The 14,134-nt window shown below is 45.6% G+C and overlaps 1 protein-coding gene across 1 annotated transcript in view; it reads left to right on the top strand.

Annotated features, from left to right (window-relative positions):
• The first annotated feature begins 9,514 nt into the window (after positions 1 to 9,514).
• LOC148508740 (heterogeneous nuclear ribonucleoprotein M-like) overlaps positions 9,515 to 14,134 on the top strand; it is a 49,825-nt gene continuing 45,205 nt past the window's right edge. The window contains exon 1 of the mRNA XM_088444079.1: positions 9,515 to 9,775. Coding sequence (XP_088300205.1) covers positions 9,651 to 9,775 — 125 coding nt within the window. The 5' untranslated portion in view covers positions 9,515 to 9,650. The remainder of the gene's footprint in view (positions 9,776 to 14,134) is intronic.

The following is a 14,134-nucleotide window of genomic DNA, read 5'->3' as shown; positions in this document are numbered from 1 at the left end:
GGAGGGCCCTGATTCAGAGCGAGCGCTCTGGTCAGAGCGTCCGGCTCTGAATCAGGCCCACAGTTCCTGTCTAAGAGCAATTTATCAGAAACTTTGCTGACAATTGGCATTGTGTGAGAGAAGTCTTACTCAAGTCTTCCAAACATTATTTAAGCAGACAAGAAACGCAGAGTGATTCCCAGCATGAAAGTCGAAACAAAGTTTGGCTATGCACCCGCAAACTTCATCTAAGAATGCCTATCATGAAGTTTGCACCTTGATTCGGCCCCTTTCCAATTATTTGAATCATCAACCTTGTTTCCTACAAGCTGTTTACCTGCATACCTCAGAATACCGAATTCATTCCATGTTTCTCTCAAACCTTTGATCCAGAATCAATTTTTTATTCCCCAGTTGACCTCTCTTGCAGTTCAGCCTGAACAAGGTGAAGAGTTTGAGGTAAAGAAAATTGTTGACTCTTGATTCAGGCAAAATAATCTGCATTACTTGGTGGACTGGACGGGCTATGGACCAGAAGAAAGATCATGGATTAAAGCTCCTGATGTTCTTGCTCCAAACTTAATTAAGAAATTTAATCTCAAGTTTCCTGCTAAGCCCCGTCCTAAGTGTCCACTCATGAAATGGGGGGTACTGTCACGAATCGGGGTCTTAGCATCCCTTACAAACTGAGACATTCTTTTATTTCAGTGTTCAAGACATCCCAGGGATGCCTCCATGTGATTAAAGCACCTGTGTGCTCATCTGGTCAGTCAGGCCAATGGCTATTCGCCACTCCCTATTTCAGCCAGCCCCTGGAAGCAACCTACGGCCTGAACGTGTTCCTTCCCAGTATAGTTCAAAGCTGAACGTTTACTCCTTGTGTTCTGGTATTGTGTCTTCTGTGACTTCCATTGCTACCTCATGTACTACTCGCTATTTACCATCCTCAGCTATTATTGCCGCTCTCTGTACCTGCATTCCATTTGCCACTCTGTATTCCGCATCTGTCAGCACTGCAGTTTCCACGCTGCATACTTATTCTCCTGTTGTTACTGAGCCACTGTGTGTGACCATTACCTGCATTCCATCTGCCATTGTGCATCATTGTTACCTGTCAGCTCTGCAGCTTCCACACTGCCTAACTTACCCTCCTGCTTCGTTACTGAGCCGGTGTGTGCAGCCGTGGTTGATTCCATCTACCGTTAGTGTCATCTCCATGGACCCCGCTTTATGTCTGTGCCGCTGGGATAGTGCATGCAAGTTATCTGTACTCAGTATTACTCTTCACCCGGTGGTTCACTTCAGGTTATAAGGTTACACTATTGTGCTGACTATTCTATTGGTTTTCCTGTACTGTGTGCTATTGTCTTGGGCAGGTTCTTAGAAGGGTGCTGGTTCCAGGGCTAGGGTTCAGTGTGCAGTATACGGTCTGTACACTGAGGTGTCGAGTAAAATATATTGCTTATCCTGACTCTCAGCTTCTGAGCTCCTTACTGGGTTTGAGTTCCAGGTCTTGCGTCAGAGCAGTACCAGGGTTTCAGCTTCCTCAATCTGTACTCTGACTACATAAGACTCCGATTCCTGGCCTGAGTTCTGAGTTCCAATCTGCCAGCAATATACTATTCCGAGTTCCGGAGGTCATCTTTGCCCCATGAGTGTATTTCTGGTCTTCGCAGGGCAGTAGGCGAGGGGTCGCCCAGCGGGCCTGATCTGTTAACTCCAGTTCCAGTCCAGTATCCATTCATATCACAAGTCTGTGGTTCCTACATTGTCAATAGTGTGCCTACACCACTGTTAGAACTCATGAGCCAAAGTATTATCAAGCCTCCACGTTTCTTATGCACATCTGTCATACCTAAGGGTCTCGGGCTGGATCTACAGAATACTAAAACCATGACAAAGAGTCTAGAAAGTATCCCCATTCAGAAGCTTGTATACACAAGAGTAAATGGGCTGGGCACGAGGGGGCCAAACATAGCATTTCAAAAGGAGATAGGGACCTGCTACATGGCCTGTGCATTTTGTCAATCAAGAGAAAATGTTTAATGTTAAGATAGCGCCAAATCTCAGTCAGAAAGAAACTGCACAGCTTGAATATCACCAAAGGAAGACAAATCCGAGGAAACAACCAACTGACCCACATGGTGAAATACCTGCCTGTGTCCATGCACAATATGTAGCAAGGAATAGGTCTGGAGAAAAGTTAGGTGTGTATAGTAATGAGGATACACAGGACTGCATCTGCAATGTGTCCCAGCAAATCAATGTTGGGGCTATAGTTTGGTGAGAAACATTAGGGTGGATAGTCAGCAAGGTGAAAAATCATATAGGGGTAGGAAGCATATAACCCTCAACAGTAACCCATTGCCTGTCTGAACCATAGCCATATACAGTAAATACATATATATACACACACACACACTAGCTGACTTACCCGGGTTTAAATATTCAAGTTATTAAGGTTTATTATATGATGTTGTCCAAATCCATCAAGGGGAAGGCCCAGTACAGGCTCCCTGAGTCAGTCCAGCCTGGCACACTCTGCCATGAGGTCCGACCAGGACCCCAACTACTCCATTAGGCATCCCAGACCAATTGCTCTGTGATATTTTCATCCAAATCTATCCAGTGGAAGGCTCAGAACAGGCTCCCTGGGTCAAAGTTCTGCTCAGCGTACACCAATGGGAGGTGCGACCTCAACCCCCTAGTATGTCTTCTGGGATCCAATGTTACCACTCTGTGAAGTTTTCATCCAAATCCTTCTAGTGGAAGGCTTAGAACATGCTCCCCAGGTCAAAATCTTCATCAGCCGATGGAGATTCTGGCCTCTCCACTCACCCCCAATGGCGGTGACACGCCTCCGTTTTGGGAAACGGAGGCTGTTGCCGGCCACTCCCCACCCAGAAATGGCAGCAGATTGTCAATCACTGACAGTCTGCTACTGGATTGCGTGCAGGATCACAGACCCGTACTGCACATGTACAGATTCCCAATAATTGGGAATCAGCTGATTCACCCCCTGAAATCACTTTGCAGACCAACATTGAAGACACAAAACATGTCTGTGATAAATCTTCCCTGCTGTGTAATCTCCATATTCTAAGCTTTGCCATGATCAAAGATTGTGGATTGAGGGCCTGATTCAGACCCGCTCGCAAGCGGGTCGATGTTGCCCAAGTGCGCATGCGCACGACGGAGGCGGCTCCGTCGTGCGCATGCGCGAGACCCGAATAATGATGGCCAAGCCATCGTTATGGGTCTCGCACCAAAGGGGGCATGCTGTCGATGATTGACAGCAAGCCCCCTTTGGTGGGCGTGCCAGGGGTGTGGCTGCCCAGACGGAGGCGTTCCCATGGGAACGCCTACCGTCTGGGGCCGGCCCCACTGACATCACTAGTGATGTCAGTGGGAGTGCTTTTGGCTCTGATAGAGCCAAAAGCACTCCAGGGCTTGCGGCAGACGAGACCCTACCACAAGGGTCTCCTCGCAAGCCCGATGGTTGCGATAGTCTTGACCATCGCGACCATCATTTTGGCCGCTCACTATAGCTGTGGGTGGTAACCCACAGCTATGCGAGCGGCCAGCAGGCCGCTCCAAAAAGTAAGAGGGATGGCCCTGATTCAGAGCGAGCGCTCTGTCAGAGCGTCCGGCTCTGAATCAGGGCCTGAATATGCTGTCTGCCACAGTCTGAATGTATCGAGTGCTGAGCTGCTCATGAGCCTGCCAGGAAGAGATGAGAGTGTGACAGTGTGTGTGAGGCCAACCCCTCAGGCGCAGAACCTGTGTAATTTAAGAGTGTCCCGGTTTTATGGAATTGTGTGATAGATATATATATATCTATCTATCACAAACACATGTAAAGGGGGCGCCAAAATATCATCAAAAAGGACTCCTACCAATTTATCTTTTTTGGTGACAAACCTTGTGCTATACACTCGCACATATCTGAAGTCCTATTAAGAGAACAATAGTTTAACAGCATACATGGGCCCTCATTCAGAGCCGCTCGTTAGCGGCAGTACGCTCGTTCCGAGCGATGTTTGCACATCTGCGCATGCGTACGGTTTTTAGTACGCATGCGCGAACCAGTCAGTGCGGCCGAAAATCGTTGGTACGCAATATAGCGAGGGCCTGCTATTTTGAGTGACAGAATGAGGCGTATGTGGGTGGTAACAGGGGAAGGTGCTTGAAAATGGGGAGTGGAGATCCGAATGCAGGCGTGCTTAAAGGTCAAAACGGGCGTTTTATGGGTGTGCATATTTAAAACAGCAGCGTCATTGACCACGTCACTGGGTTATTTTATAGCCAGAACTGCTCGCAAATTTGTGGTAGCAAACACCAACCACAAGAATAGCGAGCAGTTCATACGCTGGTCGATGTACTCGATTGATCTAATAAATAGCGGACATGACGTAGGATGCGAGCGGCCAGGGGGCGTTTTTAACAAATAAACGAGCGTATGTTTTGCTCGCTCGTTCAGACTTAGAGGTGTGAACAGACTGCAATGTGCGTACGGATCATTTGAATAGCCACCCCTTGTTTTTAAACGAGCGACCACAAATAGCGAACGGCTCTGAATCAGGCCCATGGTTCTTTAATCAACCAGAAAGGTAGAGATGTGTCCACATACATCTAGCCTCAATACACCATGCAGCGCTACTTCTGTGGCATGAGTGAGCCGCCAGGTTCCGTACAACTCTGCTAGCATCGCAAGGACAGACCAGCAGACTGTGCTGACACCTGTGTGCAACTGAGTCTGTATTGAAGTGTTGAAACTTGAAATGAAAAAAGCTACGGCCGCTACATTGTAGTGCTTCGTATATAGATTCAGGGACTCGCACACAGATATACAAGTGTCGTATATTAAATTAATCAGCACAGTTTGCTGGTGCGTTCTAGTGGCATTGCCAGTTATGACGATGGATCAATGGATGTATATCTCTTTGTGGCTCTTGGAATCAGACCCTCATACCAAGAAAGCACCGGAAACAAAAGGCCATAGGTCACACGTTAAATAGCATTTAAATAGTATTTAAAAAATATATATTTTTAAATAATTGATATTCAGTTTAAGAACATGCTTGAATAAGAAGCAAAATTCCCCACTGGTGGTGAGCTCCCATTGGCCAACACAACATAGTGGGTATATCCGCAACTTCTTACAATGTGTTTTGTCTTGTAAACAAGACTTCTTCAGGGGTAATACAGACAAAAATGGAAATGTATCTCAACTATCCCACAGCATTTACATCTTAAATTCCTTTATTGAGGTGTGATCACCAGTGAGTCTATCAGCAGCAGGGGCTGGCTGGCAACTTTTAGCCTGGGGGGCAAATGCATGCAGGCGGCCCTGGCAGAGGAGTAGCGTGTGTCCGAAGAATATGCGTGCTACGGCCCCCCCCACCTCCAGTGTTCCAGGGAGGAGGCGGATCCATATGGGATTAATGTAAGGTAAAAATAAAGATTAGGGCAGCCCCCTGTCGTAGTGCCCATATGCAGTGCCCCCATGTGCCACAGGAGAGAACTCCCTTATGCAGGCCTCCAGTAGTGCCCCCAGTAGTAGTCCCCCCCTTTGTAGTGCCCCCAGTAGTAGTAGTAGTCCCCCCATTTGCAGTGCCCCCAGTAGTAGTAGTCCCCCCCTTTGTAGTGCCCCCATTAGTAGTAGTCCCCCCCTTGTAGTGCCCCCAGTAGTAGTCCCCCCCCTTTGTAGTGCCCCCATTAGTAGTAGTCCCCCCCTTGTAGTGCCCCCAGTAGTAGTCCCCCCCTGTAGTGCCCCCAGTAGTAGTAGTCCCCCCCTTGTAATGCCCCCAGTAGTAGTAGTCCCCCCTTTGTAGTGCCCCCAGTAGTAGTAGTCCCCCCCTTGTAGTGCCCCAAGTAGTAGTAGTCCCCCCTTTGTAGTGCCCCCAGTACTGCCAGACACCCCCCCCAGTAGACACACGTAATATTAACAAAAAAAAAAAACACTTACCTGAATCCCCGCTCCCGCCGCCGCCATCTGCTCCTCCGTCTGTCCTCCCGGGCCGGGCCGCTCTGCATTATGGGAGAGACGTCATATGACATCATGACGTCTCTCCCATTGCCCACTGCGGGAGCCGGAAGATGAAGCGGCTCCCGCAGTGGGCGCAGCAGCTAATGAGAGTCTGACAGACTCTCATTAGCTGCTGCTTACAACTAACACACAGCTGCCGGAGCCGGCAGCTGTGTGTTTGTCAGTGTAGCGCTGAACGAACTCCGTCTGGTCAGCGCTACACATGCGGTGCAGTCTGTGTCACAGTGACACAGACTGCACCGGCCCGCGGCCCGCATAACGCTGCGGCCCGGGGGGCACATGGCACCCTGCCCCCCGGCCCAGCCCGCCACTGATCAGCAGAATGTTCTGCTATATATATATTTTTTACCAAAACAATTTATTCATCATTCTTATGGGATGTAGTGAATATGCTGGCGGACAGGATGCCGGCCGTCCATATACCGACGCCGGTATCCCGCCGTCTGGTAAAATACTGATGCCGCTATCCCGAACGGGATCGGGATACCGGCGTTGGCATCCCAGGTTTAGGGACCCTGTGGGGAAATTAGGGTTAGGCACCCCCCGGGAGAGTTAGGTTTTGGGTGCAGGAAGGGGTAGTTAGGCACCACCGGGGGGAGGTTAGGGTTAAGCACCACTAAGGGAGGGTTAGGGAGGGGGGGGGGCAGAGGGTTAGGTCACTTACTGCTGCCGTTGAGATTCTGCACCTTGAACAACCAGCTAGTCAGCCGCCGGTATTTCATACCCAATCCATTCTTATATATATTCACAGTTTGCATGCAGTACTCATTAATATTTATTAAATACTCACACTAAATCACCAGAGAATGGGAAATATATTTTTTTGTAGTGCACTATTAAAAATGTATACTTTATTATTTATGGTCTGGTATTTATTTGCACTGATATCATTTAGGTTATTAATAGTCTTGCACCTTTCACTGGTTTATGCTGTTGTCAATGAGGTCCTTTCTGTAGTAACAAAGGTCATCATTATCACCGTACATAAAAGTCAGTCATCTGCATATCACTGATTATAATTTGCATATTTTTTTTCATTCTTCAGAAATATACTTTTTCAATGAGCAAGTTGAGAAACTCTGCCTGAGCTGCAGTGAGGATTCCATAGCTCAGGGATGGGGAACCTTCTGCCCGGGGGTCGCAAAAGGCCCTCGAAATCATTTGGGCTGGTCCTCTGAGCTTTTTCTGCTAGCCTCATTTGACTAGAAGAGTACTTAGAATGGCACACTGCAGCCAGAATCTATGCAGCAGTGCCGACTGGAGCGTCGTTAGGACACTTCATACTGCCACACCGCTGCACTTACAGCTCCCCGTTGCCTCCTCAGGATGCTCTGTGACGTCACATGGAGGGGGCATGGCCTGCAAATAATGTTATATATCAAAATGGATGAAAAAAGCAGAAAAAAAAGGTTCCTCACTCCTGCCTTAGCTCCTTGAAGATACAAATATCACACTCTAGGAATATAACAGAACACCAATAAGTATATAGAAATAGGATTGGTAACCCTTTGCCCCAATCGGCAGTGAGAGTTGCTATACATGATTAGGACAAAAAGGAAATCTCTCACCTTAGAATATAAAAAAAAAACAATCCAAACAATATTAGAAATCTCTGTTAGCAGAATAAGGAGTTTGCAGAATCCTCAGATGAATGTACTTCTCTGAATCAGGCCCACTGTAAAATCTATCGCCAGATACATAATTCTGACATGTATGAGAATGTTATATATCGTACACATCATATATAGTGTGTAGTCCCAATCCGTTGTTCTCGGCCATCGTTCATTGAATTGTCCCATCTGTTGTGGTGCACAACAGATGGGACAATTCCATGGCCAACGCGGTGCTGTTACATAAAGCATGTAACATTGCACCATCATACAGCAGCTATTGTGTACCTGGATGCAAAGTATCATTACAACACATCGCTGGGTTGCACTGTCATAAGGTGTATACTCATATTTACTAACACAATCAAGCTGTTTCTGTAGCAGTCAGCGCTGACATTTCTACTCGCAGCTCCCCGAGCTGGCAAGCAGAGATGATCAAAAAGTGACCCGCTTGAGCGCTAAAACTGGACTTTTTGTGGGCACGACAATGTCCCGTCATTTTGACGGGCTGCTTACTAGTACACAACATAGAGCACATGCACCTGATACATAATGTTATATAGCAGTGGTTCTCAAACTTGGTCCTCAGGACACCAAACAGTACATGTTTTCCAGGTCACCTAGCTGGGCACAGGTGTATGACCAACTGTCACATTTTAAGGATCTCAGGTGACCTGGAAAACATGAACCGTTTTGTGTTCTGGGGACCAAGTTTGAGAACCACTGCTATATAGTGAGAGATGTATCAAACCTTCTAAAGAGTGGATAAGTTGAACTTAATCAGCTTATCGCTAGTATTTATCATGTAACCTGGTTGTTATGGGCAACTCCTCCACTCTTTAGAAATGTTGATACTTCCCCCTAACCAGCAAATGTATGTAACACACTGAACCGCACCAATAACATGACTACATTGAAACAACACGACACCGTTTTAACGCACATACAGGGGTATTCAATATGGGTGCGATAACATCGTTTTTGTGTTAATATCGGAGCTATGACGTCATTATCGCAGGTTTTAGTTTTACACTGTATTCAATTTCAAAGACTTATCGCAGTATTGGAAAGTCTTTGATAAAAAACGGGGATAACTTTTCACCATTGAATAGGTGTCGAAAAAAAGTGCAGAATTGGGGTTTAGGGGTGCAGGCTTAAAAAAAATAGCCTGCACCCCTGGGACTGACATTTAAAAAAGAACTGTGTCAAGAAAAGCTTTTTAAAAAAAATAGGGACACCCAAAAAATTAATTTAAAAATTGGGGTAAAAAAAAAAAAAAGGGAAACATTTTTTTAACAATAGGGAAATAGGTTCAGGGCTATTCTGCAAGGATGCGGCAGGTGTTTTGAAGAATAGAATTATAGCGGCAGGTGCACAAATGCAGAATTTTTAAAAACTTACTTTAGGGATATCAAAATATGCTAGTACCCATTTTCATGTACCCCAAATTTGATGGGACCACTTAAAAAAACGAAAAAAAATAACCTAAGTGCTCTTCTGCATCAGTTCTTCAATGTCGGGAAAAAACACCTGCTGCAGCTATTTAAATCCCCGACTTTCAATTAAAGGCTAAAACGGGGGTACCCATATTTTATATTGAATACGGGGATAAGCGGGAGCGCGCACCATACTTTAACGCAGGAAAAAACTCCGATATGAAACGTTAACTTCGACGGTGAAGTTAACGTTTCATATTGAATACCCCTCACAGAAGTGTGAGCCGCCGGCCTGAGTACCAAACAAGCAGCAGCTCTAATCTGTCTGCTCTTTTCTCCTTTTAAGTTGGAACTGAAGACCACAGAGCACAGACGACAACAACCATGTGGTTTAGTGAGGGTGGTCACATGACGGTGACGTCACCAGAGTGCTTTCGTTCTATTGGAAGATACGGAAATGGCGCGGCGCGCGTTGGTGACGTAGTTTCCTGGGATGCCCTCGTCGCACAGAGCTCACTCTTACTTGGTAACTGCTGGTTGGTTCCATTTTATATAAAACTCCCGGTTGTTGTGACGATGGCGTCTAGTGCGTTGATTAAGGTTAAGATTCACCGGAATTTGCCCGTGAAGATAAAGAGCGAGGAGGCGGCTTCCCCCAGCAACGGGGATGCGGAGAGTAACAAGGAGCCGCAAATATCGGGGTGAGTGCGGTGTATGGCAGAGCGCAGCGTCCGCTACCTTTTATTCACTCCAAAATGGCAAGTCTTACACATGTGTTCCAGTTCCGCCTGCACCATGATTTGTTTAGCAAATGCAGCCACCTCCACCCGGTGACTGCCCGGCAGGCGGGACGGCTCCTTGTCCTAGCTGTGCTTGTCATTCTGTGCTGCTCAGTGCATTGGACGGAAATGAGGGAACTCAGGGAAGGGAGAGAAGCCAGAGACGTGGCGGCAGCGGGACAACCCCCCAGTGCTGCCTCGGGACAGTACCGAAAGTGGCATTATACGTACCAGTGCGTAGCAAACTTTTCATACAGCTCCATCTGTCTAAGAGGCGTTGTAACCTCAGTCAGCCCTAGGTGAGGGGTGGTGCTCTTTTATGCCCGGTTGTCACAAAGGCATGGCTTTAACTGTGTACATCTATAAACTTAAAACAACTTCTTGGTTATATTTCTTGCAGGACTTCACATTCAAGGTTTGGAAGTTCCTGAGCATCGCCCATCACAGACTGGTGATCCTGTTAGGACTGCCGATCAGTCTGTGCGGCCGGAGGACATCAGGGTGGGAAACTGTGGCTGCCCTGCCTGAGCCCACCCTTGTGCGTCTGCTGCAGGAATATTGTCTTCTGCAGCTGTACCTGACCTTGGGGAGATGCACTAAGCCTTGGACAGTGATAAAGTACCAACCAGTTCCTGTCCGTTTACAGTCTGTATGAAAAATGGCAGGAGCTGATTGGTTTTCACTTTATCACTCTCCAAGACTTAGTGCTTCTCCCGTTTTGTCAGAAAGCTTAGCAGATGCGACCATGCCAGACAATTTTTAAATAAACTGTATATAGTTGTACACACTAGCTAGTTAGGCACATGGGGACACAGACCTGTTGTGACACATGCCTCTCCTTGTTCTCTTCCTATCTCTCTGAGCTTCACTTTCATTTGCTCCCCACGCACTTCTGCTTCCTGTATCCAAGTCTCTATCCTTGGCCCCCTACTAATTCACTCTGCACTTGTACAGTTAATCAGCTCCTTTGGTCTACAGTACCATATTTATGATCTCTCTTATCTGATCTCTCCCTATCCCTCCCTTTTTATTGTGTTTTATACTGTATATGCTATTTCTTTCTGGATCACTCACTGCTTTCTCATGCTTAATTTGGGTAAAATGGACCTCATTGTTTTCACCCATCTTGTCTCTGACCATTCACACCTTTCTCTCACCGTTGGCAAAACCACCACTCTACAGTTCAACAGCCTCATTTATCAATGAGTTTATCACTCAAAACTAGTGATAAATTTCACTTTTTATGATAAATGGTACTCCAGCCAATCACCTCCCAACTGTCATGTGTTAGAAAAATGACAGTTGGGAGGTGATTGGCTGGAGCATCATTTATCACTAGTTCTGAGTGATAAACTCGTTGATAAATAAGGTCTCAAGTCTGCTACCTGGGCGTCAGCCTCAACTGTCATTCATTCTCTATATCCAGTCCCACACTCATTACACTCAGTTCATCTTGTGTACATTGCTAGGATTATACCCTTCCACTCCATCGATGTCACCAAAGCCTTGGTCTCCTGCCTATTCCTCCTCTTTGCCTATGGCAACATTCTTCCCTGGACTACCACACAGCTACTTATCTGCTCTTCAGTTTTACCTTCATGATGCTGCCAGTTTGAACTTTTTTATATGCTGATCTGCTTCTGCCTCCTGACACTGCCAATCTCTCCATTAGCTCCCTATCCTCTTCAGAATTCACCTTTTAAACTCCTAATTCTCATCTATAAAGCTATTCCACTCTCATTTTTCACTTACGTCTCCAACCTCCTGTTCCTCATCACAATAGCCTGCTCTCTGGCCAGCTGTGACCACCATTTCCTCCACAATGATTAACACCTCACTCCCATTTCAATGACCTCCTTTGCTGCTACAGTCTATGGAACCTTTGTTTCTGAACTCCCTTCTTAACACAAGCCTACTGGACTACCGCGAGATTCCTTTCCACCCACTTGTGCAACCCTAGTACTTTTACCTCTTTATCCTTTAGAATGGAAGCACTCATGAGCTTGACCTTCCCTCCCTTTTGTCTCCTCCTTCCCCCTATGGTTCTCATAACCATGTCATCACGTGTATGCATGTACCTATATAGCTATGTTGGTTACCCTGTAATTCTATTACTATGTCTACCATGTTTGTATCATTTCTCTGACCGGCGCTATGGAACTTTATAGCACCCTATGAATTAATACTGATCATATACAAACAAATTGCTGTATATTTCCACTGTATATGATTGCTCTATATATATCATACCCTATAGCAATATCATAGCAGTGTATATTGTGCTATCGCTTACTGAAATGTTATATGGGGGGGGAGGGAGTATGCTCTCCAGATTGTGTTCTTTTAATGAATTGGTAAATCAGCGATTCACCCGGATAACTGTACAGTGTTGTGATCGTTCAATAATTAGCCGCATTTGGCGGTGTATGCACTGCTGCGGCTGACCGCCCCATATATCCCTTTTACATAATAGGGGAGGGACGGGGAAATGTCACCTCCCCAGGGAAGGAACGCATTGTGGCGATACATTGTGAAAAATCTTAGTGTATGGCCAAGACATCTGATTGTTTCAGCTTGTCAGATAAAATGCCTGACATACATTTTTATCTGACCGTGGATGCCCAACATTGAATATACGAGGGTTGTCCAAAAAGTAATGCCTAAATGCTCATAACTCTGAAATAATATGCAACATTTATTTGAAAGTTTGTAGTTTAATATGAGGGGTATTCAATATGGGAGCGAAAAGTCCGTGCTGGACTTTTCGCTCCACATCGGAGAATTTTCAGGGATAAAGTATCGGGCGCGCGCCCGCTTTATCCCCGTATTCAATATAAATCCTCCGAAAACGGGACCTGGCGAAGTGGGATTTGCGTTAAAAAACGAAGTTTTCCTTGAAAAAATTGTAGGACCCCCCCCTAAAGTTGTAAAAACATGGGGGATCACTATGGGTCCCCCCGTTTTAGCCTGCAAATGAAAGTCGGGGGTTTGAACAGCTGCGGCAGGTGCTTTTTTCCCGACATTGAAGAAGTGATGCAGAAGAGCACTTAGGTTATTTTTTTTTTTTTTTAAGTGGTCCCATCAAATTTGGGGTACATGAAAATGGGTACTAGCATATTTTGATGTCCCTAAAGTAAGTTTTTTTAAAAATTCTGAAATTGTGCACCTGCCGCTATAAATCGATTCTAAAAAACACCTGCCGCATACTTGCAGAATAGCCCTGAACCTATTTCCCTAGTTTTAAACAAAAAATTTTTTCCCATTTTTTTTTTTTTTTTCACCCCAATTTTGAAAATAATTTTTTGGGGTGTCCCTATTTTTTTTTTGACAGTTCTTTTTTAAATGTCATTCCCAGGGGTGCAGGCTATTTTTTTTAAGCCTGCACCCCTAAACCCCAATTCTGCACTTTTTTTCGACACCTATTCAATGGTGAAAAGTTATCCCCGTTTTTTATCAGACTTTTCGAACCTGCGAAAAATCTTTGAAATTGAATACAGTGTAAAACTAAAACCTGCGATAATGACGCAAAAACGGAGTTTTCGCACCCATATTGAATTCCCCTATATGTCTGCTAGCTATATATGTATTTTTGTTTAGGTAGTCCAAGAAATACCATGGAATCCAAGATGAAACAAAGAGCCTTCATTGAATTTCTGGAAAAAGAAGGCTGCAGTGCTACAGAAATCCACAGAGGACTGGAAAAAGTGTATGGTGAGCGTACAATTGACTGTAGCAATGTCAGAAGGTGGATGAAGCATTTTCAATTGGGAGAATCATCCGTGTGCGACAAACCTCGTGGTGGCAGACCATCAACTGCAGTGACAGCAGAGATCCGACACAAAGTCGATGCCATGATTCAGAAAGACAGTCGTGTGAGCATCAGAGATATCAGGGATGAACTTGAATGTAGCCATGGCACTGTAGAAACACTAATCAATGATTTGGGATATCATAAAGTGTGTGCTAAATGGGTTCCAAAGCAATTAACCAGGGATCATAAGGGCCAGAGTGTGAAAGTTTGCAATGGCCTTTTGACCAACTTTGAAGCCAACCCTGAGATGTTTTTGGAAAATGTCATTACAGTAGATGAGACCTGTGTATTCCTTTATGACCCAGAAACAAAGGCCCAATCAAAGCATTGGAAACACCAAAGTTCACCTAGGCCAAATAAGTTTAAATCACAGCGATCCGTAAACAGTCATGACCACATTCATCTGGGATTGCCGAGGTGTTATTCTTATTGATTATTTGGAACCAAACCAATCAAGTGATCGATACATT

This window comes from Taudactylus pleione, unplaced genomic scaffold, assembly GCF_031769625.1.
Source record: "Taudactylus pleione unplaced genomic scaffold, aTauple2 ptg000347l, whole genome shotgun sequence".
Classification (NCBI taxonomy): Eukaryota; Metazoa; Chordata; class Amphibia; order Anura; family Myobatrachidae; genus Taudactylus; species Taudactylus pleione.
The sequence above is the reverse complement of the archived record's forward strand: the minus strand, read 5'-3'. Positions and strand labels throughout refer to the sequence as shown.